Consider the following 16,421-nt stretch of genomic DNA (forward strand, 5'->3'; position numbering starts at 1 on the left):
GAGTAAAGTTCTGCAGCTTATTCCCAAAGATTTAAGCAGGGTCACGGTCTGGACTCTTTGGTGGCAGATCCATGTTCCAAAGTGATGTCCCATGCTCCCTGAGTCACTCCTTAACTATATGCACCTGATGAATCTTAGTATTGTCATCTTGAAATATGCCTGTGCCGTTATGGAAGATTAAAAAAAATCTGTGGGTGGAAAAACATAGTGATTCAGTATATTTATGTAAGCTGTCTTCATTGTTTTGAGCACATAAGCCCGCTCAAGTTAAACCTAAGCAACCCGATACCATAACGCTGCCCCCACAGGCTTGTACAGTAGGTGCAATGCATGATGGGTGCACTGCTTCATCACTGCCCTTCTTATCCTGATGTGCACATCACTCTGGAACAGGGCAAATATGCACTCGGCAAACAGTTTGGCCTTTTTTAATGATTTATTATAATTATTAGTCTCACTGATAGGATACACAGCTGTCCACTAAAAAATATCTTGTGTTTTCGTGTGTATATATATATATGTGTATATATATATATATGTGTTGGAAAATGCTGTTACTTTCACTGTTAAACGATGCCATGAGGTCTACGGCAGACTTGAATTTATAAATTCGATTTCAACAAAAGTTTTAATGATCAATCATCCTGATCATTCAAAATTTTCTCCCGACCACAAGATCATGGTTCACCACTATCCTTCCAGTTTTTTTTGTTTTTTTTAGGATAAGCAGTGTATTGTGGTGATTTAAAAACTTGAACTCTGTAATAATGCTACTTGTATGCAAAAATTGTTCCAAAGCAGGCCTTAGAGTCAGCAAGCCAAACACCAACTCTCAGAGATATGTAAATGACATACCAGCGGTATATAGAGAAACCAGCCGACCCAACAGAGTGAGTTAGATTCCACTGCTTGCTAACAGTTGTCCCTTATCAGGCTGCATTCCTGCTGCATATCATCATCACCCGATCCTTTGGTAATGCTTCGTCTACTCTAAATATGACCAGGGAAACATTCGCTGATGAATTAAAAGAGGGATCTGTATGAAGGGGTTTTGGGAAAAAAAAAGGTCAAAATCAAGTGAAGATGAGGTAAAAAGGAAGTTGAAAAGGACTCTTGGATGGAGTGCACAAAACGAGTAAATTTAGCTGATGTAATGCCAGGAAACCTTTTTTAAATACGTTTAATTAAGAGAAAAAAGGTGTGATGTCGACAAGCTTCAGCACCAGCTGACGTTGTTGCACTCCTGCCCAGAGCCACATTAGCATCTCCTCCTGTGTGTCCAGCTCACCCCCCCCACCCCCACCCTCCATTACCACCCCACACCCGTCCTCCAGCTTCTAGGCTGTGGGACCATCGGGATTGCCTTTTTAGGAGACTCCTGATCACAGCTTAACTCACTGCCGCCCAACATAAAGAAGCTGAGGCTGATAATGCCGTGCTTTTGTGCTGGTGTGTGCGTTTGTCCACTGTTGGCACTTCACGTTTGTGTGTAAGAGACTAGAGGCAGGCTCTGAGGATGGACGAGTGGCAGAACTGTGATGTGAGAGGGGGAAAATCAAACTTTTAGCATAACAGCAAGAGCGGGAAAGGCAGAGGTTCTTCAGGATGTTTTGCTTTGTCTTCAAAGCGCTGCCTCTGTGCATCTGTTGAGGTGGTAAATAAGACCTAAAAGAGTGGAGAGCGTTGTTTAAATCCCAGTGTGACGACTCCATTTGACTGAAAATCTTTTTCTTCTGACGAGCTGGTTGAGTCAGCCAGCATTATGGAGAAATTCAAAGCAGCCATGGTTCTAGGTGCTGTTGGCGATGCTTTGGGCTACAGGAAGGGACGCTGGGAGAGCTGCACATCAGGCAAGAAGATCCAAGAGGAACTGGCTTCTTTGGGAGGACTGGGGGCCCTGAAACTGGACCCTGATAATTGGCCTCTGAGTGATGCAGTGCTGATGCACATGACCACAGCAGAAGCACTCATAACAGGTATGTCAGAGATTGATGAAAAGAAGCCTGACATGGAGGATTTAAGCTAGTCTAAAAAGCGGATTAGGGCGTTGAAAGGGTAAATACCAGTTTAATTTATCCTAACATCATTTTAAAGTAGAATTTCACTTCACATGAAAAACTAAAACTTTCTTTCTTTGTCGGAAAAAAAAAAGCATAGACTTAATATATAGCCTAACATGTCCAAAAACTACAGACACATCATCAAATCCTATAAATATCTTCTTCTACAAAGTCAGTGGAAATTGCTGATAACCAAACCTGAACGACTAAACCTGCTGACATTCCGTTATCCATCTCTGCAACAGGACTTCAAAGAGAAGAACAAAGCCTCGGAGAAATCTTACCATAAAATGATTGAATCCTTGATTTAAATGCCATCTCAAAGCCCCTCAGTCAGTTACCAGGGCAGAAGAGTCTAAAATAGTCTACTTTGGAAAATCTGATCCTCAGCTCTGCTTTACAGAACAATAGCGGGTCAGACCTCCCCATAATCTGCTGGTATCATGTTTGGCTGCGGATGAGGCTCAAACCTAATGACGGGGGTCCCAACAAAATATGATGATACATTTTTTAAGATTAGGAAGCCCTATTTAGCTTCAATCCAGCGTGCCATTGCCTACATATATGGTAGAACACACACAAGTACACCTGCCAACCAAAAAAACAATGTGTAGAGTGTAATTCATGTTGGGCATGTTGGCATTTGTCTTGTCTGTATTCCGACTATTACAAAGAATTTCATGATGGAAAAAAAACAGGTTACCATGTAGAATGCAGTAAAGTGTGTGACTACAAGAACAAGCAGTCTACACAGTTAAAATACCTTTGAGTAGCCCAGTTATTATCATTCACTATAAAGACACACTGAGAATATTCCTGTCTGTAACAGAATCTGAAATCTATTCAAGGTGAGTTAAAGTCCTGGAAAACTAATTTCGGGGTATTGTTTATCGCCACAGAATCTCCCTCCCGCACAAACAGTACACTCATAAATAAATTGTGTATGGACAACTCACACTATGAGGAAGTGACTCCAAATGAACCTCAGGCATTCTGGTCCTAATCTGTGGTCTGGCAGGCAGAGGCTAAACTTAGCTCATCACAGCACCACTCGTCTTGCTTTGCATGCCAGTCACGAATCCCTCTCAAACACTGTGTGTGTGTGTGTGTGTTCAGATTACTGGTGTCTGGAGGATCTGTACCGAGAGTTGGTGCGTCTCTATGTTGAAGCCATGGTGTCTCTCCAGGGCAGAACCCCTGATCCTGCCACAGTGGAGGGCTGTGCTCATCTCAAACCTCACAACTTCCTGCTCGCCTGGCATACACCTTTCAATGAAAAAGGTCACTGGGAGAAAATAAATAAAAATAAAAATAAATGGGGTTGTTTTTTACCTGACATAACTACAGTAAGACATGGATCTGAATGTTTCTAACTGAGTTTATGTGCAGGGTCTGGGTTTGGGGCAGCAGCCAAAGCCATGTGTGTGGGTATGAGATACTGGCAGCCTGAGAGACTCGAAAACCTGGTGGAGGTCAGCATTGAGATTGGCAGAATGACCCACAACCACCCAACAGGTGATGATGTCGATAGTTTCTAAAAATACGAAACCTAGCATTGACAGGCTAACAGTTGTGCAGGCCAAATGATAGTGTCTAGAACACTGAGTTAATATCACATAATTAGCAGGTCAACAGACAAAATCAGCAAAGTAATTAGTGGTGTTACTCTTGGTCTTAGGTTTCCTTGGCTCCCTGACAACGGCACTGTTTGCATCCTTTGCAATCCAGGGAAAACCTCTTGTGACTTGGGGACGTGAACTCATGAAGGTCATCCGTCGTGCTGAAGAGTACTGCAGGAAGACCATACGGCACATGGCAGGTTGGGCGTGAGTTTCTGTCCATGCTAACATAATTTTACAGCTGGGCCAAGTGAGCCAACTGAAAGTAAAATAGTAATATAAATCTACACAGTACTGTAATTGGAAGTCTGGCTTGTACATACATGTCTGAGAGTATGAATCAACTGATGCCAGGAATGTGTGTGATTGCTATTTTTTATGCAGAGTATCAGGAAAACTGGTTCTATATTGAGGCTAAGTGGCAGTTTTACCTTGAAGAGCGAGATATTGACAAGGAGGGGCAGAACAAACCTTCATTCCCTGAGCACTGTGATGCTGAGGGGAGAGATAAAGTAAGTTGTTTTAAGCTTTTCACAGATATTTCCAGGGGAAAAGATTTCAGTCCCTAAGAGGCATGGGGCGTATCTGTTTTTCTTTTTTTTTTGTCCAAACAGATGTACAAGCGTTGGAGCTCTGAGGGTCGTGCAGGCCGAAGAGGTCACGACGCTCCCATGATAGCCTATGACGCTCTTCTGGCTGCAGGGAGTGACTGGGCTGAACTCTGTAAACGAGCTATGTTTCACGGAGGTGAGCGCTACACTGGATCTGCAAGATGTATGTCATGCTGTTTGTGACTTTGTAAATATGTTTTATTTATGTTTTTTTAGGTGAGAGTGAAGCCACAGGCCTGATTGCAGGTTGTCTTTATGGCCTCATGCACGGCCTGAGCCAGGTTCCCCAAAGCCTTTACCAGGATTTGGACAAAAGAGAGCGCCTGGAGGAGCTGGCAGAGGCGCTGTACAAGGCAGCATCTGCAGAGAAATGCACAGACAAGTAATCTAGATCTTCAGTGACCTGAACTCTACAGGCTGTCAGAGGAACTGAACTGAACATGACGCTAAAACTGCCTCCCTGTGCCCGATACTACCCCCTTGTCCCTGTATAGTCTCAGGTGGCTTCCTGTCCCCTCCTCACCCCTCCTTGCCTTGCTGGCCTTGATTTTTCTGTCTGCTATCCACAGATCTGTCATGAATTGTAAGAGAGAAAATCACCTTTTGTTAGAGGCGTGGAGCTAAGTAACATCCTTCGTCTGTCATCAGTTTATTATACAGTTCTACAGTAATGGCAGAAGATGCGAAATATGACTAAGACATAAATACTGCTATAATAGAATGTCTCTATTGCTTTTAAATGACAGAGCTGTGGGGAAAAGGAAATGTCTGGACCTATATAACATTTAGTAACTTGAAAATGCATCCTCTTAATAATCTGAGGATATTTTGATAACTTTGCCTTCTCTAAACCTAACTTGTATTAACACTGAGTATCTAGTTGATTTAAAATCTCCTTACATTTTGTACAAACAATGTCGGAGGAGGTATAAACAATGAATTATGAGGTTTGAACATGAGCTTCAGCACATCTGATCTCCTGCATTTATCTAAAAACATACCCAAATCTAAGCTGTAAAATAAAGGAAAACCTTGGTTTCAACCAGTCAGTCTTTAGCTTAGCTATGCATGTGGATGTGGGTAAAATGATCTGAACTCTTATGAACGATAAGATGTAGAACTATAATTATCATTTGCACTGTGATACTTATGTCACATAATGTGTACTGCACTGTCAGAGCACCATAACATGGAAAATAAAAATGGGCTGCGATATACATTTCTCCAACCTTAAGTGCCTGTTTCTTCCTCTTCTCTACAACATTAATTTTAAAGACTATCTTATAAATTAACAGCTCCCTTCTACAGTCCCCTGAATTAATTATCAATAACATTTGATTTGCTCCAAGTCTGAACATCTCCTAACTTTTGCTGCAGGATTAAAATGACTAATGGAATATTCAGTTCGAATAGCAAAATGAAGACAATTTCTCAGAAGATGACCTGATTTAAAAACTGATCCCTGTAAAAGTTAACCCAAAAAAAAATCAGTTTCAAGAAATAAAAAAAAAAACCTGCAGGGATTAAGTTTTGAATGTCCTCTATTCTCTGTAGACCAGATTCTCGGAAAACCGGAATCAGCCCTGATGCCAGTACGTTGAGGAAGTTGGTTAGAGATCCTAAATGCCATCCAGTCCTCCGAGGGATTCTTGAGAGTCTCCTCCAGTACCTAATACAGGATCTGCCCAAGAGATCTTCGAACAGAAACCTGCAAATGGCAGAGTCCGGTACTGTAACACAAGACGACACAAGAAACACAGATTGTTTCGATCAGCAAAGTGTGACTTCTGTGAAACAGACAAGCTGCAAAGGGGTTCGTCGCCTCAAGGCGGAAAAAGGGGCCCAGGCAAAAAGTGCTGGCACTAGTTCTGTTTCTGAAAAGAGCCGGTTGAATCCACAAGAAAACAAATTCAAAGCAGATCAAAGAGCAGGAGACCTAATATCTAGGCGCATTACCACGTTCACGCTCCTCCAATCTAAATTCTTGAGGTCCTCGCCCAAACCTCATATCACCCATCAGAGGGAAGTTGGAACTCTGTCCAGCAGCAGGGGAACGCCTTGTCATAATAAGCACAACCAAGACAGTGAACAGGACGTGCTTATGAAGGATCGAGCCAAAAGACAAGGACTTAAGAGACAATGCAGCGTGAAGGATATAGTTGCCAAGTTTGCCATGGCTGAGCAAAATGAACAGGGACTGAAAATAATGAAGAAAGAGCCAATTAAACCAAGACTAATTGGAAGAGGGATCCTCTTGTCTTCCTTAATGGAGAAGTTTGAGACCATTGCTACTGTATGTAAGGGAAGTGATTTCAATTGTTTAGAAGAAAGGTGTCCTGAAAAAGTCAAAGTTCCATCTAATATAAAAGAAAAGGTCGCTTGTCTTGAAAAAAAGCAACAAGATGTGGTAGATTCAATCGTCCACAAACAAAACCCACCAAAGCAGACAAAAAGGAAATCGTCTGTGCAGAAGTTAAAAGGAAATCAAATTACAAATGAACAAGTGGACAATCAGACCCCAGATAAAGAACTTTACAGGTCATTAAAACATATAAAGGGTCAAGCTAATGACATCGATCTTAAGGATTGGGGGTCAACAGTATTCAGTGAAATTCGGCCTACAGTTGATGAAACACAGTTTGTTCCACAGAAGGTCAAATTTGGCTCACTGGAGCTTTTCTCGTTAACATCTGTGACCGAGTGGTCATTCCCACAACCTTACAGGCTTTATCTGCAGGAACAACTCCCTTTAAACTGGCATGTGGCCACCATCGTGTCCTGCTCTCCTGTGTGGTGCTCATGTTTGGACTCCTCTCCTGAGCAGTGTCTGAAGGGAAGTAAACCTGAAGCCTCTGAAAGACAAAACTTGAACAAAATACTAAGAAAACCAACAAACAGTCCTCAAGAAAACCCAAAATTTTCTTCCGGTGAGTCAGCTGCAGGTGAAGTGTTTGCAGTGATAGCTAACAGCAATACCAAAGCAATAACCGAGGCCTTCTCCACAGACACATGTAATGAAACTATGGCCAGTGGAGACTTAAATCTCCCAAGAGCTATGACTGTTCAGAGTGAGGTGCCAAAGTACGTCATCCCACGCGTTTACAGATTCAATGACACACATGATACTGAGCAGAATAATTCCTCCTGTCAATCAGCACCACACCCAGAAACTTTAACTGTTCTGCCTACAAATCTGCTGTCGCAATCTCATAATTCTACGACTGCTCCTAGCCCTATGGCAAAGACAACGGCAAATTTTTCTCACGAGACCGGCAATCATACCATAACAAGAGACAAATCAGCAAAAGGTGAACCGCAAGAAAAAGACAAGGAGAACAAGGAAAGAGGGAAAGATGACGTTGAAATATTAGCAACGACGGATACTAGGATGGCACAGGCTGCATCTGAAGACTGTGCGATCTCTGCGGTAACATTACCCCAGCTTCAACCTGAAAGAGACAACGAAAAAAAACAGAAACCAAAGTACACAACAATCTGTTACGGGGATCCTTCAGTCAAGCAAACATATAAACCCAAAATCATACGATTTACTGACACCTTTACTTTCTAAGTGGATGCTTGTCCAGCACTCTTTTCTTTTTGTCCTTCTAGGTCAAAATTTTGCTACTTTCAGAAGTCTTATTTACCTTAACAACAAAGCAGCGTTACGACTAAGCAACAGTTCAATTTGTAATTTGCATTTAAAGCTGAGCATGTGATCATGAGCAATTACTCAGAAGTCTGCTCAGACACATGTATGGTGCATTTTCATAGAAATTCATGAAAGGGTAAATGTAAAAAGAAAGAAGCCATCGACAACATTTAGACTCACTGGTTAACAGTGTTACAAAGTTGAAACGTGTCAGTTACTGTCAACTGATTTACTGTTTTTTTTTTGTTTTTTTTACAATTTTGTCCTTTAGTTTTCACTTGAAACTATAACAGCACAGCCTTGATGCTGCCCATTTTATTCTTTAAAGCCACAGAGTAACACGGTTGGTTACAGGGCTGTCTGTCTGAGAGGATGCAAAAAAATTCATGCTTCATGCTTCCATGTAAGCAATCAAATGCTGAATCAACTAATTTCTCTCCTTGTTTTTACTTTTTACTAGCTGCTCGTGTGTGGCACAAATACTTACACACAACTCGGCTGTGTTTAAAAAGGGACAGAGTGAGGCTTGTTCACAGGAGATGAATAGTCACACAGCAGTGCCAAATATGTCAGTAGTTGGATGTTCATCCAAGTCACTGAGCCGATAACCCTACCCACTGCAGAAGAAAATGAGTCTGCCTTTGGACTTACTCTGGTAATTTCACAAGAGGATACAAGACTGAGACCTACGTCTCGCCTGTGACTTTACTGGGTCAGACATGCTCAGAGATTAAAGAAATTTGATTAAGGCGGGGTGGTGATTTTCTTTGTGGCTGCCGTGTTTCCATGACAGCACGCAATTTTACTTCTGATCATTTTGAACCCAGAGTCAAATAATTCCAACTACTGTGCACTGTTGTAGTTGTTATTCAAATTCAGGGGAAAAAAATTCTCCAACAAGTGCCATATCAAGCCTCCAGAACAATCTTGGTGTCACTTTGCAACAGTTCAGCCACGATTTATACAAAAGTGTTTTGATGACAGTGCTGAAAAGGTGTCTCTGTGCTCCAGATTGTCTCAGCATATAATCAAATTGATGTCTGGTGACATTTTTTTTGAGACTTCGAGCAGGGTTTTCTCCTCTAATTTTCACAAAGCTTTCAAATAACACAGATTTTCATATAATTAGCTCACTGAGTCAAAAATTGCCCCCTAAGGTAAAGCTGAATGTTGAAATGACTTATTATTCAATGTGTTGTCATAACTGAGAACTTGTCATCATCTTCAGAGGTCTGTAGTAGCCATGATTCAGCCATGTAGCACCCCACATTTGATTGCAGGTATATTGTAGATGACTTATGCTGCCTGGGAAGAAGTTCAGTTTCACAGGTGGCTGTATTTACCTCTATTACGTGGCTGTGCAGGAGAGGGCGTCTATTTACCATCTTTGTTGCATTTATGTGTTATTGGACATACCAGCACCCGTATAATTACATCGGGAAACCTGTCTGTGCCTGCGTTAGCAGTTAAGAATAAAGAGATGTGCTGTTTTGTTTTGTTGTTTGGAAATGGTTTCTTACGTGGCAAAAAATCCTGTGTGTAAAAGAATGCTTGCTAAATTGTTCTTCAATAATAAAGATACTACCAAAAGTAATGAAAATGTGTGTACACAATGAGTAACAATAATTCTTTACAACGCGAGAAAGTGTATGTTTTCTGTTAAAAGTGGTTTCTAAGTCAGAGGATATTTATCATCATTTAGTTAAAATCGTACAGATTTTCAACAAGAGCAAAGTCAAACTTAACGCTATTTGAACCGTCAATCTGTTTTTTCTTTTCTTTTTTAAAAAAAATTCAGGATGCCTGCATTTCTTTTCTTTGCAAAGCCCCATGAATGCACCATAAATCACTTTAAACCACAAATCTCTGAGGTACGATTTTACGGGAGTCACATGAAAGCAGCAATAGATCTGATTGAGGCGTTTGTCCCGGGGCAAACGTCACGCGTCCAAAATCTTCCATGGGGTAAAACCGGACTACACGAAAATAAGGGATTAACCAACAGGAGTAGGCTACAATACATTAGGTAGCGTTATCCTACTCGTTGTTTGAAGTTCATTATCTTATCGGGCAAGTTAGTTGCGCTACGAGGAGCCAGCGACCAGCAGCAGGTGCCTGCGGATGGCGATAAAATTCGAAGCAAACTCAAATCTCTTCACACGGTTTGCTTGACCATCGATGGTCAATATTACAGGAATCATCTGAAAACTACTCATTGAGCTGGGAGAAAACACAAGAATTCCTTACCTGTTTTCCATTTTCGAGAAGAGCGTGTTAATCCCTGGAAAAAGCAACGTCCTGTCCGGTCTTCTCCGCACGTAACATGGAGAAAGTGACCGTTGAGGCGAACTTACTTAAACCTCAACATTTGATGTCGTGCTTGTTGTAAACTGTTAACCTTTTGGAGTAAACCGCACGGTTTATACATGCTGGGATTCTAAGTTAACTTTTCAGGATATCACTGGAGCAGAAGAGGCTATGGAGAAGAAGAAAAAGTCGACCAACGGGACCCACTCCCTCACCGACACCGACAGTAAAGCTAAAGGCAGAGTGGACAGGTAATACTCGCGAGCGTTAACGGTTGATTCACCATGTTGAAAACGTTCAAAACTGCGTCTTATTGTTGTGGGATGCCCGTGGTTTTACGAGTTGCTTACCTGCTTAGAAAAACAAGACGTAGATACTCGCCGAATTCCTGTTGTGGAAGCTGAAAGCACTGCAAAACTAATTAGTTTCGACCGTTACTCGAGTCGTTAGCTTCTAATTAGCCCATTTAACGTTAGCTCACAGCTAAAGTTTTGATAACCGTTTCTAACTTAAAAAGTGATTAAGTGATGAATGACTGCACAGCAAGCGTGTTCTTCAAATTCACTGCATGGCATTACTTATAGTGAGGCTGTTTTACTCTACATATTTTGACCGGTGTCGTGTTTAGTGTACTTTAGTATTTCTTCGTATAAAGCATCTCCCTTATTTTGCTTTGTTGCAAGACACGGGTGCTGATTTGTTTTAGTCAAAATCTGGGTTAATTGTTGCAATTGCACAGCGAAATACGCTTTTAATGGCACTCCGTTGCAGATAAAATTGTTTTCCTGTGATTAAGGTACTTGGCCACTGTGTTGAACAAGTTTCAATAACAGTAATGTGGTCTTTTAAACTCGACCATCGAGAAGATTACAATGTCTACTTTCTGTTGAGACTGGAGATGTGAAGAAAAATTGCAGCTAATAGGGTGCAGCTGATTCCCACGTGTTCATGTAGGAAAAGCCAAAGCATTTAAACATTTGTTGGTTGGTTGTTTGTTTGTTTCAAAGCATAGGTTAGACACGGTAATTACACAAACCAACTCTTGGCCTGATATCACATTGACGAGCATCACAGTAGAACATCTAATGTTTACCCTCGCTTCTGTTTTGGCAACAAGGACGACCTCAAATGTGAAACCCAGCCTTTGTATAATGATAACTTTATTTCCACCCAATTTGAAGTGTGTGTTTAGTATGCGCCACAGTGAAATGGTTTGGTGCCGCAAAGTTTGCTTGAACAGGTTCAGAACACATGTACTAGACTGCTCCATTGCTGGTGTATGCCTGCATTAGCTCCTCAGGAATGACTTTGCTTTTGTGGAAGGGTTAAGCTGCAAGGAGATTAACATGTTACCTAAGGCATTAGGCTCAGACATCTACACCCACATCTTTTTCATCTAGGAAATGTAGATGCACATACTGACAAAAGATTACATTACATTACATTATCCACTCTAGTTGTTTTGTCTCGGATATAAATAAAACACCAGCACACAAGTGGAAGCTAATTAAAACGTAACGCTGAGATAGGTTCTGCTCATTTAGTTGAAATGTGTTTAGTTTAAGGTGCACAGTACTTTGTTTCTTGAAAGCACCAAATAATTTATTTATTTATTGAAACAGAGTGGATCCATACGGCTTTGAGCGCTCAGAGAACTTTGATTATGAGTCTTATGAGGAGCTCATGTCTGAGTATCTGGTTGTGCTCACCCGACGAGCCATCAAGTGGTCCAAACTACTGAAGGGTAAAAGCAAGGTGCAAAAGAGTGTAAAATGTGAGTGCTATCTCTGAATACTTCAGTATCCTCATAGAATGAGTGCATAAATCATAACTCAGCAACGCGTAAACTTTCTACTTTCATTTAGTGAAGCGTTATGTACGTAAGGGGATTCCCAATGAGCACCGGGGCCTGATATGGATGGCAGTCAGCGGGGCTCAGGACCAGCTAGAGAAGAACCCAGGACACTACCAGTCTCTGCTGGCAGCCCAACATGACCCCAAACTTGTGGAGACCATCAAAACAGGTCAGGCTGTTTCTCACAATTTCTCATTCACCCTTCAGTCAGAGCTCCTGAAAGTCCTGGTACACACCAAATCAACCTGAAAGAACAGACTGTTCCTATAAGCTTCCATCTTTTATAAGATGAATTTGACCTCCATCATGTGATTTTAACTTACGTTGGCAGCAACTGCTGCTTTAAGTCCCCTCGGGTCTGCCTTCATAACCTCTATACACCCAGATTTGGGGAGTTTATCTTATTTTTTTCCACAGATTGTCTCAAGCTCACAAGCTTCTGACTTATCTCATAGCAGCCCCAGCATTGTTTTGGCTGTATGCCTTGAGTCTTAGTCTAGCAGATATGTGAATATCAGCGTAGTCTCAGGTCCTCGTATGCAGATGCTCCTCCAAGTATTCAGCTCAGTTTAAGCACATCGCTTCTCCCTGCCTCTGCTCCTACCAGCACCCTTGTTGCTACCAATGCTGCTACCTCAGGGATGATATTTACCAGGTGATGAACAGTGCCTGTTGTTTACCACTCGTGGTGATTGGAGCTCTGCCCAAACAGTTAATTTACTTACTTTTTTTTCCATCAGAGGAGAACATCTTCTCCTCATGCTCTCTGAATTCCCTGCAAAGTAAAATACTCAGATACTCAATTTAAAGTTCAAAGTGAAAGCTATGAGATTAACATCCGTTTCCTGCTCCGTCTCTTCTACTCACCATTAAACATGCACACACTTTAACTTGCAGGAATTGTGATTAGTGTCTTTTTGGTTTCTTTCAGACTTGAACAGAACATTTCCAGACAACATCCAGTTCCGCAGGACATCCAACCCATCGCAACAGAAAGCGCTGTACAACGTGCTGCTGGCTTATGGTCACCACAATCCAAGTGTGGGCTACTGTCAGGTAACACATACTCAAAATCTAACCTGAAGGTGGACTTTTGCACAACAACTTACTCTTAATTGAGGATACTTGAGTGGAAAAGTGTTAATGTGTTAATTAATTTGATTATTTTGAGGTATTTATTTTTTGATAAAGGAAATCTAGTTTACTTTTTTTATATATATATATAGTGACAGGTTTTTTGCACTGTTATATAATTTTGCTTTGTCCTGCATTACTGAAATGCACAAAGCCTTTTTTAAGATTTCGGAACAAAAACGAATCAATAAGTCTTCAAATCTTTGAAAATAAATTAATTGGGCAACATGAACATAAAAATATACATGCATACGATGTGTAAAATGTCTGGTTGGATATGTCCTATTGAGAATGCTCCTCACAGTTAAGCGCTAACGGGCCTCCCTAATGTCCATCCAGCATCATCAGTAACTTGCTCGTACATCCGTAGGAAGGCTGTCAGAGCCGGTCAGAGCCAGCTCAGTATGTTCCTGTGTCAGTTATCAGTATTTGAAAGACAAATTTCATCCACTAAAGTATGCAGCGTGGTTTGCAATTCAAACAAGGCTGCACTGACGGTTATTTATTATTACAGTTTAAATGGAAGCCATTCATTCATGATACTCTGGTAGTCTGCTTCAGTTTGGATGTGCTTTTGTTTCCTTAATTCGGGTCCAGTTTATGAGGAGTGCTCAGTGCTTTAATCCATCAACAACAGATGATGCATCTCTGTCTCTTTTAGAGCTGGAGACTTTTATTTTTTATCTATGAATTGCTGAGTATCGGGGCAGTGTCTGTTAATTATAATAAAAGCTTTTTTAGCTTTGATTGAACCTCTTAGTTTATAATTTCTTCAAAGGCTGAGAAAGTGAGTATCGACAATTCTGCCGAGTTACTAGAACGCTCTCAGGTTTTCAAATATTTATATCACATCAAGTCTAAATGGTTTAAAGAGCCCTACGGTGTCATAAACCTGCTCAAACAGGGTAGAAGAATGGTGTTTAACCTGAGCGTGTCTCTTTTACTTCAGGGGATGAACTTTATTGCTGGGTATCTACTTATCATCACAAAAGATGAAGAGAAATCCTTCTGGCTGATGGACGCACTACTCGGTAGAATTCTACCAGGTGTGTGTCAACATGAACTTACTATTGTTCTGCTCTTGTGATAAATGTGTGCCAGTGCTCTGGGATAAGAATAATCCAGTTGGCGTCACTTGGTGTTGAACTGTTCGTAGCTTAAGATTCACATATGTTTTACATTCATAAAGCTTCCCTTGGCAAAGCAAATCTGTTTGGCATAAAGGTATTCAGATTACAATTCTGCTGCCATAATGCTGGACAGGATGGGGGAGGATGGGGGTCCACATATGTTTGCATCTGTTTCTCGTGCTCACATATTACAGGTGTGTCAGTCTGAATAAGAACCTGGTGGTGGTGGCAATAAAAGGAGTGATATTGAGAGGTTTTGTGTTCAATGATGGACTTTTTCATCTGAAATTGTTTAATTTGAACCGTAACAGACTGAACTATTTGTATTACAAACAAGTAATTTGTCTGTTTGCATTTAATTGAGAGGGGTGTGTAACTGGAAGCATGTTTGGTTACAGACTACTACAGTCCAGCCATGCTGGGCCTGAAAATGGACCAGGAGGTGTTGGGGGAGCTGGTTAAAATGAAAATCCCTCGAGTGTGGCAAGTCATGGTGGACCAAAACGTCATGTGGACCCTCGTAGTGTCCCGGTGGTTCATCTGTCTCTACATAGACATCTTGCCAGTAGAGGTGAGTATTGTTATGTCTGCCATTGTAGTTTGACCAGGAAGGAAGCAAGCACTCCTGTGGCTAATTTATGTCTTTCATTTTAAATACTTACAAAGATTGAGTATAGCTCAGCATCAGTGTGGGAGTTCTGGGAGATCTCTCAAAGAATAAAAGCCATTGCACCTATTCAATTCTTCCATTTTCCTCATACAGCATACAGTTTGTCTCTGGTGAGAGTGTTTGCTCACCGAACACACATGGAACTTTTCTATTGGGGTGTAACCCCTGCAGATGTTCACACCATGCCGTCAGGATAGAAACTGTAGCCAACAAGGACATGACTCCGTACTGTTTTTCCTAAACTGATGATCCGAGACTGTAATGACTGCATGTTCTTTGGTAAATGGTAAAAGAAGCTGAAGTGTAAAAAGTTACTTTAGCTGCAGCTGTCGAACTTAAGATGAAGGTCAAAAGTGATGTGCTCTACACGTCATTGTTGGTGAAGTTTAAATCTTTGTTGCCATTTTTATCTGCAGACAGTTCTGCGGATTTGGGATTGTCTCTTCTATGAAGGTTCAAAAATCCTGTTCCGAGTCGCTTTGACGCTGATCCACCACAACCAGGCTCTGATTGAACAGGCCCGATCGCTGCCGGACGTTTGTCAAAGCTTCAAACAGATTACCCACGGACCATTTGTTGACGAGTGCCACACCTTCATGCAGGTATGTAACAGACGGAGGAACGTGTCCCCTTGTTGCTCGTTGAGTAATTTCACAGGAAAGGTCGGTCAGTTTAAAAACAAACATCAGTCATGATTTTCATTCCTTTTGTCCAGTTATCCTGGTGTTTCTTTATCTTCTTAGAACATCTTCACTGAACCAGGAAGCCTCTCCACGGCAACCCTGACTAAGCTGCGAGCGACATGTCGAGCTCGAATCATTGCAGAGGAATCCTGACCTTCACTGTAACACCTGTTTCTCAGAACACATTCCAGAGGGACGAGCACCCTGCAGCTTCTTTTTTTTTTTCTTCTCTTTACCTGAGCCACTGTGACTACTACACTGTAAACTTGTCTTAAACTATATCTGGAGACAATCATGCAGCCTAAGTGTTTGTGATTGTAAGAGTTAATTCTTAATAACGCGATGTATGAGCTGATGATTCTGCTTGAAAATGATGTGATTTAGATTTTCTTTAGTTATGTGGAAATATGCACTTTAGTCCAGAATTTCAATAGTCAGAAAGTGGCCAGGTGAGAAATGATGTGTTGCACACTGTAAGCACAGCCAAGGAGAAAAGTCTGCTGCATTTCACAGCATTTTGTCTGTCGTGAACATTCCAAGACAATTTTCCACTTTTACAATTATTTCAGTGATTTCTATTCCAGACAGATCAGTAACTAACACAAAGCTATTAGTTGTGTTTAGGTTTTGCAGATATCCAGCTGCACTAAGGTGAAGCAATACAAATATAATCTCAACACCTGCTCAATCTCCAACAGCA

The 16,421-nt window shown here is 41.3% G+C and overlaps 2 protein-coding genes across 2 annotated transcripts; both read left to right on the plus strand.

Moving 5' to 3' along the window:
• Positions 1 to 757: 757 nt before the first annotated feature.
• adprhl1 (ADP-ribosylhydrolase like 1) lies at positions 758 to 5,518 on the plus strand. The gene is made up of 7 exons (XM_072380774.1): positions 758 to 1,976; positions 3,177 to 3,341; positions 3,450 to 3,575; positions 3,739 to 3,879; positions 4,064 to 4,191; positions 4,294 to 4,426; positions 4,507 to 5,518. Exons 1-7 carry the CDS (start codon positions 1,763 to 1,765, stop codon positions 4,674 to 4,676), a joined length of 1,077 nt encoding a protein of 358 aa, XP_072236875.1. The 5' UTR covers positions 758 to 1,762; the 3' UTR covers positions 4,677 to 5,518.
• Positions 5,519 to 9,850: 4,332 nt separating this feature from the next.
• On the plus strand, positions 9,851 to 16,416 carry grtp1a (growth hormone regulated TBC protein 1a). Its single transcript, XM_072380777.1, has 8 exons — positions 9,851 to 10,500; positions 11,872 to 12,023; positions 12,115 to 12,273; positions 13,036 to 13,160; positions 14,188 to 14,284; positions 14,767 to 14,939; positions 15,455 to 15,640; positions 15,782 to 16,416. The coding sequence occupies exons 1-8, from the start codon at positions 10,421 to 10,423 to the stop codon at positions 15,872 to 15,874; spliced, it is 1,065 nt and encodes a 354-aa protein (XP_072236878.1). The 5' UTR covers positions 9,851 to 10,420; the 3' UTR covers positions 15,875 to 16,416.
• The last annotated feature ends 5 nt before the right edge of the window (positions 16,417 to 16,421 follow it).

Source organism: Leuresthes tenuis, unplaced genomic scaffold (genome assembly GCF_036924035.1).
Source record: "Leuresthes tenuis unplaced genomic scaffold, fLeuTen1.0.hap1 SCAF_2, whole genome shotgun sequence".
Lineage (NCBI taxonomy): Eukaryota > Metazoa > Chordata > Actinopteri > Atheriniformes > Atherinopsidae > Leuresthes > Leuresthes tenuis.

Bases quoted from the DNA above. Each gene is read 5' to 3' on its own strand.
- adprhl1 (XM_072380774.1), top strand. From the start codon at position 1,763: ATGGAGAAATTCAAAGCAGCCATGGTTCTAGGTGCTGTTGGCGATGCT. The intron at 1,977-3,176 runs GTATGTCAGAGA...GTGTGTGTTCAG, and splicing joins AGCAGAAGCACTCATAACAG to ATTACTGGTGTCTGGAGGAT. The intron at 3,342-3,449 runs GTCACTGGGAGA...GTTTATGTGCAG, and splicing joins TACACCTTTCAATGAAAAAG to GGTCTGGGTTTGGGGCAGCA.
- grtp1a (XM_072380777.1), top strand. From the start codon at position 10,421: ATGGAGAAGAAGAAAAAGTCGACCAACGGGACCCACTCCCTCACCGAC. The intron at 13,161-14,187 runs GTAACACATACT...CTTTTACTTCAG, and splicing joins CAAGTGTGGGCTACTGTCAG to GGGATGAACTTTATTGCTGG. The intron at 15,641-15,781 runs GTATGTAACAGA...TTATCTTCTTAG, and splicing joins AGTGCCACACCTTCATGCAG to AACATCTTCACTGAACCAGG.